The sequence below is a fragment of the Meleagris gallopavo genome, chromosome 1, assembly GCF_000146605.3.
Source record: "Meleagris gallopavo isolate NT-WF06-2002-E0010 breed Aviagen turkey brand Nicholas breeding stock chromosome 1, Turkey_5.1, whole genome shotgun sequence".
Classification (NCBI taxonomy): domain Eukaryota; kingdom Metazoa; phylum Chordata; class Aves; order Galliformes; family Phasianidae; genus Meleagris; species Meleagris gallopavo.
In genome coordinates this window covers 8649021-8669111 of record NC_015011.2, presented here as the reverse complement: position 1 = coordinate 8669111, position 20091 = coordinate 8649021, and the positions used below count along the sequence as shown (strand labels likewise).

The following is a 20091-nucleotide window of genomic DNA, read 5'->3' as shown; positions in this document are numbered from 1 at the left end:
GTATCACTCTAGGAATTAATACCATCCATAATGATGATTAAAAAAAAAAAATTCCTCTGATCCTCATCACAGGAGCACTGCACAGCAAATTATTGGGTTGTATTGCTAAGTGCAGATTTATATAACAGATAGCAGAAACAAGTCAGCTGGGTTAATAGCATGCTCTGGGGAAAACCTGCTAATAACGTGTGCAGACAATTGGATATACCATGAATATTGTGGAAATGCCCCATATATACATTCCTACACCTCCCAGGTTCCTAATTGTATGATTTTTTAACAAAATCTCACCAGGCACATAGGACAAGTAAATGTGTCTGGACACATCGATTGCAGGGAATTGTTTTTCTTTGTTTGCTTAGAAAGCAGGATGACATGGAGAATTATACCATGGTCAAGCAATTTATTGTCACAAAAATCCATTTATAACTTTCAGATTTAGGGATTTACTTAATGAATGAATAAAAGAAAATTAGTGTTTGCATCATAACTAGCTGCACTGAAGGACAGATGAGGAAGTTTCACGCCTGTTTGTTTTTCCTTATGGGTATTTACTGCTGCTTTGTGAGCTGAAGTACTGTGAAGTGCCACTATGGGAGCAGCCTGGGTTAGGGAGCACCTTTTGACTTCTGTATCAGTAAGTGATGGGAAAAGAGCACTGTGGAAGGCTGCATTTTTTACTTCTCTATATTTTACTTCCTCTGTAAATAAGGCACCTCCATGCCTTATTTATTTTGCTGTAATATGGTGACATTTTTCTTTTTCCACTCATTATGTCACATTTAATTTTCTTCCACCAGTGAAGTTTTTCCAAAGCTGGGAAGGAGCAAACACATCCTGTTGACCAGTGTCTGCCGGCCTGTGGCCAGTAATCCTCAGTCTCAGATTTCCATTATTGCATCTTCTCAGCAATCCTTCCTCAGATTGAGGTCTGAAATGAAATAATTCCAATGTTACTTTTTTTTATTATTATTCTGGCAGGAGGGACATAGAGACTGTTAAAGAACACGGTCTTTGGTACCTGATTGACTCTGGGTTTCTGTTAATTCCATTCACTGAAGTCTGCTCTTTTCAGAGTGGTTAATTGACTGTCCAATTAGAAAAACTAGGAGGAAACCATGAACTTATCTAGAATCTGTCATCTGGTTGACGGTCAAGAAAAGTCAGTAAAGCTAAAGGGATCAGGCATGTTTATAGGATGTGCCTGTTGGTGTTATGCACTTGATATGCATAAACTAAAGAGCTTTACTGTGACTTCTTCAAAATGCTTTACACTGGGCAGAGTTCTCAGACCTGCCACTGTGTATATTCAGCAGCTGTTAACAACGCAGTGTTTCTATAGTAGAATGTCTGAGGATTTCATTTATAGCTGAAACACTTGTAAGCCACAGGGATTTTTGTGTGATTTGTATCAGTAGAAGGCTGTCTCCCACACTGGTCCTTCCGACAGGCTGTGCTATAGTATCAGTGTAGAAAAGGGAAAGTCTACTTTGCAATCTCAGCTAGAAATATTTCAGCCCAACTAGAACTTATTTTTATCACACTTGATTTCCATAGCCTTTTACTTGAGCCTTATCTTTTCTTTAAATAGCGACTTCCAACACAGAGGATCCCAAATGCTTCTTGCAGGAGTATTTTGGCAGCTTTTCACTATTGTTTCTTTGCAGAAAGTGAAGAAAAATCTCATTTATGGTTAACTGAGAAGTTGTAGCAAAACCATTACACCACCAGCTGTGCAGCCTCCATGCATCAGGCTGCAATTGCTTGGATGGCTTTGAAAATCTCCCAAGCCTTCTTCTGTGTCAGAGGGGTCACTGTATAGATAAATATATATATATATATAAAATATTTTTTTTAATTGATTGTTTCTGCCTTTCTTTCATCTCCAGAATTCTAATGCCATGTTTTTTAAACCTCCATTTTTAACTCTTGGCCTGATTCCAAATTGCTTTAAAAACTCTGGTAGACACTGCTAGCTTTATCTGGGAGCTTTCTTGTGCAGGTATGAAATCAGACACCTTACCTTGAGGCCTACATTCTTTAAAATGTTCTACTTTACTGGCAGCTCTCTAGTATTGATGTTATGTTACTATGTGCGTGAACAGGCAAACATTTCAAAACAGTCTGTGAAAGCCCAAGATGAGAAGAACAAAGTGAAGCAGGAGCTAAAATGGGGCAGTGCTGGGCATTGTAAAATATTTCTGATAATTCAGTCACTCAAGCATCAAGCCCTAGTTAATTGGGTGGCATGGTTCAAATAGGAAGCTTTTCTAATTTTGCAGCCTTTTCAAAATTCTCTTTAGCTCTAGGGGAAAAAGAAGACCAACCCAGTGTGTCTGGATGTTGCTTTAGCTGAGGTGGCAGATGCAGTAATGCACTCCAAAGTTTGCTCTGTGGTGGGGCTGGGTGTCTCACTCCAATTCTGCCTGAAAGGAGGAAATTACTTGAAGAAACCTGTCCCTAGTCAACCACTTATCTGTTGTACAGGGTGAGAACACAGCCTTGCAGATACAACTGAAGCTCCTAGCCCTCCTTTCTCCGTCGCTTTTGCTTCTGTTAGTGATCCCTGACATTTTGAAACCAGAGGTCATAAATAATTGGAACGTGACTTTCAGGTTGGCTGTATTTACAAAGGGATCTTTTTCACAAAACAAAAGTAATTTCAAAGCGTTAGCTGTAGAAATATCCCCTCTCTGTGCTTTTCTCTCAGTTTGAGCTCCGTAGCTCCAGAAGGAAGGCAGAAATTGAAGTATCATGACTTGGTATGGTAGAACAGAAATAGTTTGCTTCTAGCCATTGATGCAGAAGAGCTTGGCCTATGGCATTACAATTAATGCAGTGTTTCAGGTGATGAGGTAAGAGGCCGTGGAAATCTTTCTTGTTTCCTTGCACCGCGAGGCATGAAATCTGATTAGACTTGTCCTGTTATAATTGTGATCTACAGTCCTAAAGCTGCTGGCGTTTTCCCAGAAGACCACCATGAGATATAGAGTGAAGTATGCTGAAAAGGGAATGTTTTCCCAGCGCCTTAGATACAAGGATGAGCATAGGATGGTTCAGGGCTACCAGAGCTCAAATAGCTGAAACAAGTGAAATAAAGGTTGCTTAAATACCAACTTCTGATGAAATTCTAGGTGCCCAAGAAAAATACCCTTCTAAAATGCCTGTATTCCCCATATAGAAAAATTAAAGGAGGCATAGAATACAAGCATCCAAGAACAGCTTTTCTCAGTAGCTCAGTTACACGTGCAAATCTATCAATAAAGTGGATTGAATTCTGTTATCTAGGCTTAGCTTCTCTCCATTGTGGCAGTCTGATCGTGTAGAAGGAAGGGATTCCATTTTTCATGGACAATAAAATATATAGGATCCCATGTTTCCCACACAATAATATATATGTGCACACATAACGTATACAAATATTGCATGTGATTGTCCAGGTTTGGTACCCGAAAAAAAACCCACAACCTTTAAATGTGAATATACATAGCGTTTTAGTCTGGAACAATGTCTGGAAATATGGCTTAATTAGCTAGCATCTAATTTGGGATGCTTGATGGTAATAACTGAAAGTCTATGTTATCAGATGATTTAGAAATGAAGTTGCCTACTTAATTTTTACCATGATTATTAAAGCAAATTGGGTATTTACTGTGCAAATGGTCACTGTCTATTGGTGGAAAATGCCCTGCTGACCAGAGATAACAAGGGAACCTAACCTTGTAGCCTCTGGCTGGCAAACCATAATTAAAATGCAGTCCCATCTTCTCCATAAAATGCTGTTTCCAAATGCTTGTATTCAAGCCACATAACCTCGTTTATCAAACATTCCCCTTGCCTAGAGAACAAGTTTCTTTTAACTAGGTAGCTTGCTATACAGCACTTTGCAGAGATCAGCGACAAGTCTTTTCACTCCACAACAAAGGAAAACAGGATCCAAGCAAATGAATTTGGACTGGGCGATGAGGAAGGAGGTTTTGCTGTAGCATTGGGCACCGAAAGTCCCCAGCAGCTGAGCTTCATGCTTAAAAAGAGAAAAAGCTTAAGGGAGGGAGGAGCAAGTCTCCTTTATCTTGAGAAGAGTACAGCTTTATTTCTCTGCTGATTCACATTTCTTTTGAGACCTGCTAATTGCAACATCTCTCGTAAGTTACTTACAGCAGTTCCGCTGGGTAGAAATTGTGATAAATGCATAAACTGTGTCTTATTGATTTTTGTTGACATTTTACATGCTTCTTATGCATTCTAAGCCTCCAATTCAGTAATTGTCACTGTGCTACACACTCCTGGATAATGAGAACAAGAGAAGTGAATGAAGTAGTTTCTTGACCGTTATAAACAATATTACTCAAGGCTCTATGGGGTTTCTTGCCTGTCCTCCGGTATATCTCTATTTGTACTCACCCCCCTTTGAATTTGCAAGACAAGAAATGCAAACCCTTGGTGATATTTCCTCTTTTAATGATAATAACAGAAATGTTTTTGTTGGAGAGATTACTTCAATGGTAAATTTGGGCCTCTTTCATTTTAGTGCACAGCAGCATTATGGAAGCTAGCAGAGGTACTGTAATTTATTTACCCTTCTATGCACATTTGGTCTAGAATGCTGTACAGAAAGCCATTCATTACATCATTTTCTTTGACAGGACTTTGTTGCTGAATAACGGTAGTATAGTAGTTGTGTCTAAACAGCTGTAAGACATCATCAGTAGAGTCATGACATTGCCATGAAGTTTGCGTTAAAAAGAATCCTTCTTCTGATTTTAAAACGCTGACCTATCAGCCAGAGGTACATAAGCCAGTTTAGGTTGTCCTGTACCAAGGGCTTTTACATTAATGAGAAAAAAAAAGTACCGCATGATGCAAAAATGCATTGACTTTATTTTCATGACTAGATGTAGTGCTTTTGGGTAATGATCAGGCATTGCTTTCTCTTACTGTTGTTTGATTAAAATGTGAATACAGTCTTGACTTGATAATCTCACCAGGTACACACGGTGCAAAAAAAGAAAAGGTATTTTATGCCTCAAATTGATTTGCATAAACCAAACAATCTGTTGCTTGTTGGATTGCAAAATAGTTAATTTTGCCCATTGGCCACAGGGGCAACAACATTGTATTTTTGATGCCAGAATGTAGCTTTCATGTATTAGCTCTAAAATGACAATATGCTTTGGCCTCTCAGTGCTTAGATTTGCTTCATTTGGAAATCTTTTAAGTAGTAATAATAATAATGTTTTGAGGAAATTGAGTGGAACACTAAATTATTCTCTGAAACCTAAGTTCAAACTGTGCAAGGCTAAGGGAGCTGAAAATCAATGCACTTTTAAAGTCATTAGAGATCACAAGTGAAATAAGTCTGTGTTGCTTTAGCTAAGCTTTTAGTGTGCCATGGTATTATTACAAAATCAGCCCGAATCTGCATTAATTTCACAGTCTTTTTCTTTAAGATGCCCAAGGGTGCATGAAGAATAAAATGTAAATCTCAGAAGGCAGTGTTTTTATTAGTCAAAAGGGCAGTGAGTCATGCACTAAGAAAGTTGACCCGTACCATGCCCAGTATAGGTATGACTGACAATAGTAAAAGAGTGGAAAAATAGCCCAGGCATTCGCCTACTGGCTTTTCATTATGATTTAAAAGGCAATAGAGGGAGAAAAGTGATTTTTTAGTTATTCATGCACACAGCTTTTGAATTGTTCAAGCTCTTGGTAGCTTTCATAGATCAAAGAATTATACTTGTACCTAGGACTCTGAGAAGCAAAAATCATAAAGATTTTTATTCTTAATATGTTATTTTCTTAAATGTTGAGATTCCACCTATGTTACTGAATTTTGTCTGAGTCTTTTTGCAATTAGTTGCAAAGTTCACAGTCGAGTTTTTCTCATCTTTACTTGTACGGTTGTTCTTGGTGCATCACGGAAATATGTGATATTATTGACTCCTTTAAATTCTCAGCTCAGCTGCCAGTGATGCCAGTTGTTTATTCACTGTCCAATATTTACTGACACAATAGCAAGCAGCTATTAATGCATGGCCCGAATGGACTAAACTATGCAATCCAAACACTGCATAAAAAAGCCTTAAGCATGTCAAACCCTGTGGCTAAAGAACAAAACCAACCAACCAACCAACCAACCAACAAAAAAATAAAAAAAAAAAAAAACTTAAAAAATAAAGAAAGAAACCCTTTTCTCCTCACCCATCCCACCTAATTTTTTTTTCTTTCATCTATGGTCAGATTAGCAAGTCAGCACTGTCGATAAATAAACTAGAGAAGTTGTTTATTTTTATGTACTACTGAGAACAGTGTCGTCTTGTGGCCGTTCTCGTAGACTGTGTTGGTTTAACAAGCGTCCAACCCTTTTGTCTTGTTGTTTTTTGTCTTTCCTGCTCCCTGTCCCCTTGTTCCCACAGGCTGTGCGTTTGTCACATTTTCTACAAGGGCAATGGCACAGAATGCAATCAAAGCCATGCACCAGTCTCAGACCATGGAGGTACAGTACTGTATCATTTGCCCTTTCTTTGTTTTCTTTGTGCAAATGATTGCGAATGGTAAAGCCATGCTCTCCTGGACCAGATCAGACACATGACAATCACAGATGTAAACTTTTTGCCAACTCACTCTACCTCTCCTTGTCAAATGTGTTTTTCTTAACGGCCTGGAAGCACACAATCAAGTTGCAGTATCCAAACACAGCTCTGTATCCTGTTCTCAGTGGCATTCACAGAAAATAAAATTGCTGTGAATACCACTCTTCACTCATACTCAAGAGTGTACCTAATGAGTAAATTACCTTTAATATTAACACCTCCCCCAAAAAAAATCTTAGTTTCCTTTAAATAGATTTTTAAGTGTTCTGGTTTGTGCTGCTCTGTGAAAAAGCTCAAGAGATTTAACGTGGCCACACTGAGTTACTATGCATGTGTTTTCCTGTAAATAGAATCTCTTTTTAAGCTAATATAATTTCTCCTTCTTCATAAAGCCGATAAAAACGCTAATGATGACAGAACATATCGAAGCTTCCTACAGAGCACCGCTGTGCCTGGCCCCTCTCAAGCTCTATCTCCTCCCACATTGCCTCTACGGCCTCATATTTTGTAACAATGAGCAACACGAAACATGAAACCCATTCACTTAACGTGAATCCAGCAGCAGGCTAACGATCCGGTCATTGGAGTGGTGATCAAGTGCCACGGCTTGTCTGGCAATCTCAAACTTTTGTCAGTCTGTGATTTTTGTCATGGTCTTTCAGAATTTTGCACAAAAAACCGCACAAGTATTAAGTCTTTACTTACTCTGGATCTTCTAGCTTATCATTGGAGAGTGCATGTTATACTGTATTATGTATACTGTATCTTCGTGTAGTGATGATTTTTCTCAGAGGTGGCATTGATGTTATGTGCACTTGTTTCTTTTTATTTATTTTTACACCAGGACCTTTCGATTTCTCTCAGTGATTTTTCTTTGCAATGCTCTAGTCTCCCAAAGCATGCGGGGTGCTAAACAATCATTATTGCGTCATGTCGTTAGCTGCTTTGTGTAACGAGCCAGGGGGGGAAGAGCAGGGGTGGGAGGGTGGAGAGAGGACGAGAAGGCAAAGGAAAAAGAAGGCAGTGCATGAAAATGTCACTAACTGTTTCCTGTATACTACAAGTAATGATACTGGCATTGCAAAGCTATTGTCTCTCCAAGCATCCCGTTTGAATTTGGTTGAGCTTATTTTATAATTGATGTGTTTTTCTTTTCAGTGCAATGCATTTTTAGGCCCTAAGTATGCAGTTTTAGATGAGAATCTTCCAATGAGACAAGAATATTTGAAATTATCTTTACTAGAAAGCCAGTGCTATATGATATATGCAGTCTGACAGTATATTGTGGAAAAACTGCCACTTTGAGTTTCTGAAATGACACTCATAGTAATTTGTCTGCCATGCACTGCTCCATTAATTCAGATCTATATATTTTGCTGGGTTTGATTTCATGAAAAGAAAATGTTTATTGGTAATATTGTGTTTTACCTATATTTTTTCCATGTGCTTTAATGTATTTTTCTGTCTAGCAAGACGAATTTTACACAGATCTACCTCAGAAGATGATAACATTAAAAAGATAATACATCCCAGACAAATTCATCCATTCTTCTGTTAATTGCAGTGCTCCAACTGAGGCTGCATTTTGTTGTAATGCTCCTGCTTACTTCAGTTCTGTAGAATAATTAGTCTTTGATTTCAGTATCTTTAGAGTTATCGTCAATGAGAACCCCAAACTGGCAAGGCAAGGCAGTTTCAAGTATTTTGCACTTTGAACACCTGGATCTTTGTGCCAGCTGAGTTTAGGCTGGGAGTCCCTTCCTGGAGAGAAGCAGTACACCCTTCAGCTCCAGAGGTGATGGGCTGAACAGAGTCTGTACACTGTATTGCCAACAAAAAGAAAATACGAAGGCAGCACCAGCTGTCAGGAGTAAAATGGGGTGCAAATGCCGAGCAATTGAATGAGAAAGGGAGATGCACCTCTTGTGTGTGATGGGACCTTCAAGATGGAAAATGGAAAAGCATAAAGCATAAAGAGCCAGTGCTCTTCTGCTAGAAAGTTAACTTACATTACCTAGCATTAAATCTTGCCTCTCAGCCTGAAACAATGGTCCTTGGATGCATTTGTTTCACATTGAATGCAAAAAAATAGATGGGCTCTGGGGAGAATATGTATTACACAGTCACATCAACTCAATTACTGCAGATTTTTTTTCTGATTTCATTATTTTTGCTTCCTTGTCACACATTATTGACCAACATGTATTTTCAAAGTGGGTAAAGAAAGAACAGTGGGGATGTTCATGTCCAGATGAATATATCTCTTAAAATAATGAGTTCTTTTACTACTTTTTGCATCTGACTTTCTGACCTGGTTAAATCAACTGATCTTGAATACATAACTGCTGCTCTGAGTTTCTATTCTTCTATCTCATTTCTGTGGGTTTTGTTTGTTTGTTTAAGGCATTGAAATGCAGTACCAGTAGAAGACACTAATTTGTTATCATGGAGTAAATTTGTTGCAACAATAACAACCCTTTTCTCATATAGAGGCACTTGCTACATATAATTTCAGTCTTCAGAATGTTTGCTCTCTTGAAAATGATGAAGTGATGAAATATAGAGCAGACAGTGAAAAAAATGAATTATAGACTCATAAATTGCAGAGATATTGTTTTTATACAATTTACTGACATTTAAGCATTCATAAATATGTCAGCTGTAGTGTCAAGTGCTGAGCTGCTGAACTGAGAACTGAAATAGCCATAGATTATTTCTTCCTTTACAGTTCAGTTCTGTTTCTTTGGAAGTAGATTTGATTCTCCTGTACATCTAGGTAGCAGTCAGTAAGTTCTGGTTTTGATTAGTCCAATGCTACCAAAGCTCATATTAAATACAGTACAGCTTGCTTTTTTATTAGTTGAAGCAGAAAAATTTCTTTCACGCCCTCCCACCCCTAGCTCCTTTTTTTTTATTAAAGGACCTTGTTTTTAATACTAGAATAAAAATCATTGAAGAGACATAATTTTGTAACAAGCTGACTCTTTCATAATCTTTATTTGATTGCTAGAGTGGTACATATCTCCTTTTTTTCTTGCTGAAACACTGAAAGACAGTTTTACAATGAAACACACAGGGAAGGAATTGGAGGTGGAATAATAAATCACAAGTGATGATTTTCTGAGATAATTCTAAAGGAAAAGTATTGATGGGAGATCTTCATACAAGAGATATTATTATTGCGGTTTATTTCATCATTTTGTCTGTTGATTTCGAATGTTCTTAGCATTTGTCCTGGCGTGAGGTTCTTCAGAGAAAAGGTATTCAACTGTTCTCTGTAGATTATAGAGGAAATAAACTTTGCTGAAGATGTTCACAATGTTGTGAGAGCAGTCATGGGGAGAGTTAGACTAAGTATAACCCCCCTCCCCATCCCACATTGCACATGTTGGCTAAAATATTGCTCTCTTTTTTGAACTTGAGTCATCTTTCACTCCTACCATTATGTTCAAATTGAAGTTAGACACAAAATTAGTATAATAAAGCATGGCAGGTAGAGGGAAGTTATTCATTGGTTCCTGTAGTTGGAAAACAGTAAGGAATGGATTGGCAGCTACCATGACTCACAAAATGCCTGAATTAAGAACTGAATCACCGCAGTACATAGTTTGTTCTCTTGATTTGAAAAAATGAAGCCTAAAAAGGTTAAAATATGAAAACATTTGATAGTGGGGATAAAAAGAATAGGGTGAGAGCAACAGAGACATCTTTCACATTCACATGTCTTGTTCTCTCAGTGACTTTGCCCAGGAATACCCAACCTGAGGTCCAAGGGAAATGCTTAGGTCCCTCAACAGCCCACCCAGTCCACAGCTTCTTAAGGATCCCTGAGATGTGTGAGGAGCAGGCTGCAGACCAGATCTTGAGTTCTTTCCTACTGTCTGTTTCCTACAGAGTCTTGCAGCCTTCCCATATCACGTAACAAGAGGCTCATTGAAACAATAGGAAAATAGAATAAAACCTATAAGAGTGGTGTCAATCAGGAATGGGCTGCTCTCACCAGAAGTAGTCAGTTTTGGTCCACATCTTGCCTTTTGTTCACACCTCAAAGGCGCTCAACACAAAGTGTGCCCAGGAGCAAGCTGCAGGTGGGTGAGTTGTCCTCATAGCATAGCCCTTGGTGTTCATCCAAGGTTATTGATATGGAAGGAACCAACGACCCATTGCTGATGGGTGCTGCAGTAAATCCGGTGCTGTCAGGCCTATTTATTTAGGGTAGACAAGACAGCTGCACCGAGCACAGGGAGCCCGTGCGGCAGGGCTGTGTTGGCTGTGTGGTCATTGGCAGCAGGGAGGTTGGACACCTCTCCCTTTCGGCGATGCCTTGAAAACAGACTGCAGACAAAGCAACATGTCCATCTCATCAGCTGTGAAGCTTAATTAAAGAGGACTGGTACACTTGCTGTCTCTGGCAGCAGTTTTGATAGCTGGAAGGAAAAGAGAGCCTGAGGAAAGGTGCTTTATAAAAAGAACTAGGGAATCAATAATTTCTCTACAGCCTCTTTTCCTGAGAAGCTGAAAATCTTAGTCCTTGTGGTCCTACACATGTCAATCACAAAGAAAGGAAAGCTATCAGGTCGTGCCATTGCCAATGGCCCTAAGGGATGTGGCTGAGCTCATGGTGCAGGGATGGCACAGTGTGATTTAACACTTCTTTTTCCCGATCTGTCTAACCACAGGGCTGCTCTTCGCCAATCGTGGTGAAGTTTGCTGATACCCAAAAGGACAAAGAGCAGCGGCGTTTGCAGCAGCAGTTGGCACAGCAGATGCAACAGCTCAATACTGCCACTTGGGGAAACCTCACGGGTCTTGGAGGACTCACACCACAATATCTAGCTGTAAGTTCACATCAGAGGTGGTGCACCTATAGCATGCTGTATTTATTTTAGACCCATGAAAATTAGCAATAGTAAACTTTCTTCTGTGGAATGCTAAATTCTGCAGGACATATAGTATGTCTACTTCTACATTAAAAAAAACTTTGCATGTTTATTGCATGATTTAAAATTAAATAGCAAAGAATAAACATTTCAGTGCATCACCACTGTCCAAGGCAAGCATTTAAAGTTTACTTGTGCTGCAAAATAAAATTTTACTCCATTAGTTTTATTGTTCTTTTGAACATTACATTCTGTTATTCATTGCAGGAATAAAATTTAAGTTATTCCTTAGGGGAAGACAGATAGGCATCTGAACACAACACTGTACAGTCCGTATCTGTATGGTGCAGCTTCTAAACTAGCATGTTGTGGTTCAGTGCTCTAATTTTACATATTTTCATCTGGAAATTACTTTTACTTTAATGCATGGTCCCATCAATGCTAAACACACGTGATTCATACTATCTTTTACAGAAGGGAAGGTGGCAGAGGAAAGCAATTTGTCTCTCATAAATTTAAAATGATATTTTCTTTGATCTATGTGTAAGACGAAAAACAAGTGCCAGCTGCTGCCCCTCATGGAGAAAGCTGAATAACACAGCTGTGTGTCTTAGGTCTTGGATTGCCAAGTCTCCCTTGCAGCATGGCTGGAAGGGTTTTCTGCTTTTTATGGCTCTGGAGCTGCGTGTACAGGTTGGGCAGCTTTTCGATAATTTGGGGAGCTCCTGATGATTCTGAGCTAGACAAATAGATGCGTCCATATCTGTACTGTATATGCATAAGTGTGTAATTTGTATGTATACAATGTGTTGGTATAGTGATATAATGATAAACAGCAATTTACCTGGCAATTAAATATATATATCGGTATTGAGGTAGGCTAATTAATACTGAGGTGGGCTAAATTGCTGTATACAAATACCAGTCTAATGAGTATCTGTGTTGATGCACTGTGTTGATTCATATAGGTAATAAAGAAAAAACTGAATTCAAGAGGGTGGTGGAGAATGGACCGTGATTGACAGAGATGAGTTATAGTAACTACTAGACTACAGAGGGTTGTAATTAGTCACGCTATGTTGGTTTAAATAGATTTAACACCTGGTTGTTAAAAAGAATAAATTGATTAATTGTTTTAAAGCAGCAATGTTATTGAGTTTCCCTTGTGCCTCTGTGTTTCTTAATAGAGATTAGACATTAATATGGATTTACAGCATTGACTCTAGGGATGTTCATTCCAACAATAGACAGAAGCAAGAGACTACATAAATGTAAAGAAAAGCATAAATACTCCAAATGTGAAATGTGATCACTCGTTTTAGTTTTATCTTCATTTGTTACACTAGTGTCAGATAGATTGCTGTTTTGTATTGTTAATTTGCAGCTTCTGCAGCAAGCAACTTCCTCCAGTAACTTGGGTGCCTTCAGCGGCATTCAGCAAATGGCCGGTAAGTTGGAAACCATTTCATTTTATTCCATTTTATTCCAGCTATGTTTTGTATTCTTCAGCTATCAAATTCTGCATCTCTAATAATCACACTGTCGGGCAGGGGGCTGTTGTATATTAAACGTGGCAGATGTACTGGCAGGGGACAGCTTACGATTCAACGTCAATAGAAACAGTTTCTCCCCTCTTTCAAAAACTGAAATTAAACCCAGTGCTTCCAGGTTGAGCAAACAGTTTGTCTTGCATTAGTCACCTGCCATTTGTCCAAAGTAACCAATTGTAAATTGCAGGAGAGCTCTTGGTCCCTGCAGCTGTATCCTTCCCTATGAAAAGTGTCAGTAAAGCAACAGCAGGATTACGTTCCCATTTCCAGCGAGATTTCTGTGATCTGAAAAATCAAATTAATGGCAGTCTTCAAACATTTTAATAATAGGTGGTGAGTAAAAGTATTCTGACCTTTTTAATGAAACCCAAGATTACAGGCCTACCTTCAGTATGGATTTTCAGGCTCCTTTTATAATGATGGAAATTAACTGGGTGCCTTTTTGACTTTGGAACCCTAGTTGACAAAATTACACAACAGAAGCTTTTATGTAAAAATATAATCTTTAGTCTGAGGGGGAAAAAAAAAAAAAGAGAGAGAAAGAAATAAAAGAGGAAAAAAAATCAAAGTCTGAACATATTTGAAAGCCAGCTCGTTGGAGGGTTTCTTAGTAATGAGCTGCGTGCCAGTAGTAACTGATGTGTAGTGATTAGCAAAAGGTCGCTCCCACTGTGTGACCTACCATGCTGATACCCTAACTTAACATGATGCTGGAGAAGGCAGCATGTGCAGTAAATCAGAGCACAGATGCACATTATGCCCGCCGCGAGAGACTGTTAAAAAGCTTTTTTTTCTTGTTAGAAGGGAAAAAAAAAAGGGAAGCACAAAACCCCCAAATTGCTGCATTAGTTTGTTTTAATCATGAACCCACTGAATCAGTAGCGTACAACATTGTGCTTGCTTCATCATCACGAAACAAAGACTAAAATATTCACAACTCTTTCTGAACATCATTTTCTCACTCTTCTTCTAATCCTCGTCTTTTGCTTCTTCTGATTCGGCTTTGAATGAATCCTGAAATACTTTAACAAGTACAGATCTACCACACAGCATTGCTGTACCCCATAGGTATTCTTTGCTCAATCGTTACATTATGCCATTATTGCAGTGACATCAGAGACTAATGCGAACCTGCTGTCTGACAATATAAATTGGCCTACAGATGACAATATCTCTGAATTATTCTCTCTTCCTCAGACCTGCTGGCAGTGCTTGCTGGTTCTATTATGTTACACTTGCAATCTAGCATTTTTTTTTTCATCTAAAAATGTATCTTAATATGATAAACAGAACAGAGCAATTCAGTAACAGTTTTATACTTGGCAGTTTTGGAAGTGGCTTTGAGCTCAGAGATTGTGTTTAATGTTTTCATATTTGGTTAAGACTGCGAAATGAAAGAATTGAGACACTGAAGAAAAATAATGCAATCTCTATTACATTATGTGCACCTTGGAAGTTTTCTGTTGCCTTTTTCTCCCAGGTAGTGTAGATTCAGCTTTGACTCAAACTGTGTCAAAACTAGAAATTTTAGTCAAGTAACTTTAGAATGGGCTCTCAATCCAGGATTTATTCTCTGAAAGTCGTATGGTCTTGAGGCTAATAAAGAAGTTGTAGAAGCATATCACTTTTACTTGAGGGATGTACCTTCTCGACTAAAGATTAGATTGCTAATGTGCTCAGATATGGGATGATTTAATGACTGACTGCCTCTCCTGCAAAACAATTTTAACTTTATATTCATTATAAAAACTGCTCTAAATTTACTTCTTTCTTTCCCCAAAACATGTAACTTTTAAACCTTACTGCTGAAGATCAAATTAAAGATATTACACTTTCTCTCCAAGCTATAGCTCCACCAATAAGCACAAAAGACTAAACGTTATTTCACTGCTAGGACCAAGAGTTCATGTCCTCTTCTTGGAAATCAAAAATTATCCAGGACTTTATCTTCAGTGCTATGTTACTTCAGTGTTGTGCACTCAGTATTAAAGACTCAGATGGTGTGTTTTATAGAAGGAATAGAAAATGCTCCAGTGTCTCCAGCAAGGTCTCGCCTGCTGAAGCTATTCCTGAATGTTTGTTCTCACAGCCCACAAAGCAGCATAAAGGCCCAGAGTTTTTTAACTTAAGCTATTTGCATTCATTTTGCAAAAAAAATGAATCCAATATGTATTTTTCACATTCGTGTATGCCTTGCTTATTAATAGAATTTTTCAAGTTGAAGACTAAAGTCTACACATGACTGAGTAAGATGCTAAGAAGATAGGTTATTGATGCTTGCATGTTCTTTGAGCTAAAAAATGTGCTTACAGTCAAATATTTGTTCTGGTTCTTGTGCTGAATTTAATGGTGAAGGTTAGGCATTCCTCAGGATAAGTAAAGACAGAATCTGCATGCTTGAGTAGTTCTGCACGCCAGAATTTATTCAAGCACGTGCAGTGCGTTTGAGGGGCCAGACTTTTGTCTTTGAAGTCAGTGAGTGTGCTTACCACTCTATCCAGGCACTAAAAGTTTGATCAAAAGCCACAGAAGCTGTGGAATTCTCACTCTTACTTATGTGTCAGGTCTCTAGTGCCTCTTGAGTGCAGAAGTCCCGACGAAGTCGCAGTTTGCTAAGGTGGGATGCTTAATGTAGCTGCTCCCTCATCCAAAATTAAGGACCTCCAGATCTGCAAGTATTAACTTGTACTGCTAAAGCTCACGTCTTCTCTGAGCTACACAGAAGTTACACAGCACGCACTCTATACATGTGTATAAATATACATGTAAAGAAATATTTCCTCAGGAATAGTATTTCTTAAATACAAGCAATTTTCTTTGCAAGCAGAGCCTCAAAGTAGTTAAATTAATTTTTATGCTTTTATGATTTATATCTTTGGTTTTATTGGAAGGGATGTTTGCATAGGCATTTTTAGTTGAAGGCAACTGGAGCTTGTTTAAAAGACAGGGAGCTGATCCAAAGAAAAATGAGGCTTTGTCTCAAGAACTCAATAGCATACAAACATTAAACAAGCAAAACATCAGCTCCAAAAGTGAATCCTGTTCTTGCTGTAGCAGCCCATTGGCACCACTGTGTGTTCTCTGTTTCCTTTGCCCTGTGTCCATAAATTATTTGTGATGTCCAAGTAAATCATGATACTGGCCTCATTAAAATTTGTGATGTTTGAATTTGAAAGGCAACAAGCAGCAGGTTGCCATTTAGCTTCCCAAGCCTTAAGGTTCCACACTCAATTCCCCAGCTTAGAAGTTCTCATTTTTATTGAAAAATGAGATTTTCATGAAATCATTTTATTTCAGGAGCCAAACCAAAGAAAACAGTTCAATATGTCAAGATTGGTAAAAATAAATAAATAAATAAATAAAGATTGGGAGAGTTGGCATTGTTGCCTTGACTATTATAATAATCCCCCAGTCTTGATTACAGGAGCTAACCCTACCTTGCCAAACTCTGCTTTATCACTCTTTGTAAAACATGTAAGCACATACCATCACTGAGTGTATATTTTATAGTGAGTACTTCCTTGCTTTTCTCCCCTCCTCCAATATCTGCTAATGCTAATTTAAAGACAGTGTTTTCCCTCACATACTTGCGAGCTTCAATGTCTAGCCTTTGCTTTGTCTTTGGGGAAGGCTAATAATGTGGATGAATTTCATTATATTATTTGATTGGCTTATTTTAGAAAGACAATGCAAGCTGCATTAAGCACTAGCAAGCTTTCAAGAAAAAAAAAAAGATTCCTTCTTCAAATATACACAAATTGCATGGAAGGCATAGTTCAAAGGTGATGGACGTCGCTTGAATGTTCGTATTAAATTTGGCTGGCATTGAATTGCATCCAAAAACCAGCAGTTTTTTAAGTGAACCTGCCTGTGTAAGAAGAACCTGGGAAATACTACACAGACAGTGTAAACACAGAGGTTTTTATATTCTACTGGATTACTGTAGAAAATTTGAATGCCCCCAAATTATATTATCTATGAAGATTTTCTATCATCTATTAATGCTCTGGCTGGAATAAACATTTTCTTATGCAGAAGTATTTCACATGTATATGACCATTCAGAGCACATAAATATGTGCGGAGCTCATTAAAAGCACAAAGGAATTCTCTTAATTTCAGTAGACAGCCAGTGTGTTTTGCTTTCTGAAGTCATGCAGGAGAAGAATCCATGCTTTTGGCTTTTCAGACCCCTAAATCCTCTACAGCTGGGGCTTTTTATACTTTCTCGATGTATGTTCTTTTGTTTCAAGTGCATTCCAAACACTCTCACAGTTTTGTTGCATTTTGGGATGAACTTCTGGCCCGTTCTGAGCCCTTTTCAATTCATTTCACCCTTCTTTTGCAACCCAAGCCAGATTTCCTCCTGTTGCAGAGTCTGTAGGAGCAGATGGGTGAGAGAAACTCTGTGAGATTCTGCTTTCTGAATATTTCCCTCTAATTGTTGTATTGGCTCAGTGGATCTGGAGGGACCAGTTGGAAGCCAAGGGCCATCTGCACAAAAGCTCTATACTTCTGCATTGGCCCAAGGATCCTTTATATCCTCTGACTCGTTGATGGCTTCTTTCCAGCAGAGCCATACTGAAGGAGGACTTCTGCTATGACCTCTTTAGGGATATCACATTAAAAGTAAAGGTCAGCAAGAAACTCCTTCCAGCTCAAGGGAGATAGCTGTTTCTTAAAGATAACTACTAGTTTTGAAAATGTTGACCTCAGGGACTGAAACATTGAGCATTTGTAACACTAATTCCATTGAAAGTCCTTAATTTAACCCCTACAATTTGCATTTTTTTGAAGATAAGAAATTAAGCAATTTAATTTAGCATTCTTGGAGAACCAGATTTTGAAGGAAGTGTGGCTCTTGCCAATCCACACGTAGCTCCTTATTATGGGAGAAGGAGAAGCACCTTGAGAGGAGAACCAAGGCTCCGCAGCTTACGAGATGTGCTCATTCAGATAGTGAAAGTGTGTGATGTGGAGTTTGGCCAAGTCTGGATACAAGATCTGTAAATCTGGCTGGGCTTTTAAGAAACAACAGAAGGAGGGAGAGAGGCTTTTGATTCCCTTGGCCTCTCTGAGATTGGAAGTCATCTCACTGACCTGCAGCAGCTTGGAAATTGGGCATCCAGACTCCCTGTAATGTCAGTGGAGAGGATTCATTCCTAGGCAACAAGTCATTTTACCACGTTAGTCTTACCTCCTTTAATTCAATGAATTTTAGGACCGCTCTCTCCCTTGACTGTAAAAAAAGCCTGGGTAATTTTAATTCTCGTGAAGTTAGATCAGATGGATCTCTCCGACTAAGACTGGGAAATTTTCAATTGAAAAAAGCACATTTCATGCCAGGAATGCATTAAGAGATTGTATAACTTGGAAATGGACTGAAATCCTGTGCAAGTCAACTGATGGTTCTAACTTTCAGTCGGATTTCAGCATGTATTCTTAAATAACATGATTACCAAGGTAGAATCCAATATGGACTTAAAAGTTGTTTTAGGGGCTTTCCTAAGTCAAACAGTAAGTAGTCAGGATACCTTAAGCACTTCTGAGATAAGCAGCTTTTCTAAAGGTAGGCACACCGTATATATGATTTAATGGAGGTAACAGTCTCCTGTCCCTTTCAATTCTTTAAATATTGCTGGAGTAACATTGCACTTTCAGACTCAGCCTGAAAAGACTTTCCCCCAGTTTCTAACGTAAGCATCCAGAATGGCCGGTATCAGTGCCAGGAAATGGATGCTTTTTGGCCTAGAAATGATTAACGTATTTTACCTTAATCCACAGTTTTTAATCTGCAGTCAGAATATAATTCAGAAGGAATAAATCCTTATAATCAGGATGGATACAGTTTCCAAAGAAAGATAGGCAACAGCAGAGGTCTAGCTATTGGAAACTGCTTATGAGTGATTCAGATGCAACTCTGATTATCACCACTGATTTTGAAATTCTCTGTGCATATCTTGTCACTAAAATGTGGTCAGTGCTTTATCAGCATTTGTTCAGCAAGCAAATTAAGCTATTTCCTAATATGATTTTACTATGATATTTGGAAACCCAGATCTGAAGAGATCTCGGAAGACTTCAGGAATGGTTTGTGATTCTGCTGCCTCCTCTACAAACAATCAATAATTTCAAATTTACAGATATCACAGGAGAAAAGCTGTGGTGACTGAAACGAGGCAAATTGCCTCATTGTATGAAAGTTTGTGTCAGAGGCAGAGCAAGGAGTTGTAGAATATAAATCTCGTGCTCTCAAATTTCCCCATGTTTTCACAGAACTGCATCTGTGACTGTGCAGCACTACAGAAATTTCCTGCGAATGTGCTAATAGGCCTTATGAGAATGTTCTATCACCATCCATCTGTCACTTTTTAACAGGCCTGATTGGCAAGCACTTGTAACAACTGACATCTGTTCTTGCTTATTGATATGTAGATTTATGGTAATTGCTGTGAACAATAAGACACAAAATTACCTAAGGTGAACATTAAATTAAATTTTCATGCCCCTATCCTTATAAATAATTTTTTAAAAAATCTTAAGTTTCAAGCAAGGCATACCGTGCATCTGTTTTGTACATAATTTAATTGTTTTTTTAATCTGCCAAATAGCAAAATGAAAGTTGAATTTCCTTGCAATTTTGATTATTTGCCAAGCTAATAGCACATTGGTAAATACATGTTATTAAAAATGGAATCAAACTGTATTGTGATTCTGTTGTGTTGTTTTTTTATCATCTCACTTTAATTCCCAACATTGTCTCTATCATGAAGATCAAGAGTTATTCCTTGCCCAGAAATGTTTTTTCCCTACAGGGGGACTTCCATTTTTCATGTGTAACTCTGCCTGTGAGGCTGCTCTTCAGCGTTAAGCAATTTGCATTTCTTCAGAGAGAGGTGCATTTGCTGAGTGAGCAGCACTTTCAAATGAGAACGATTTACTCATTTTCAGTCCAGCTCCATTGCGGGATTTGGGACTGTTTTAAAAAAGTTGCAGGATGTGAAATGTGTGAAGACAGTGTGTGAAAAAGGAGAGAATGACCGAGCAGATTAGTCCCACAGAACTATAC

The 20091-nt window shown here is 38.4% G+C and overlaps 1 protein-coding gene across 15 annotated transcripts in view; it reads left to right on the top strand.

Moving 5' to 3' along the window:
* Positions 1–20091, top strand: part of CELF2 (CUGBP Elav-like family member 2) — a 301902-nt gene that overhangs the window by 243142 nt on the left and 38669 nt on the right. For 14 of the 15 annotated variants that reach the window (XM_010720047.3, XM_010719640.3, XM_010719703.3 and 11 more), the window contains 3 exons: positions 6417–6496; positions 11273–11431; positions 12858–12921. In XM_010720047.3, coding sequence (XP_010718349.1) covers positions 6417–6496; positions 11273–11431; positions 12858–12921 — 303 coding nt within the window. The remainder of the gene's footprint in view (positions 1–6416; positions 6497–11272; positions 11432–12857; positions 12922–20091) is intronic. The other variant, XM_031552864.1, reaches the window with a different exon arrangement.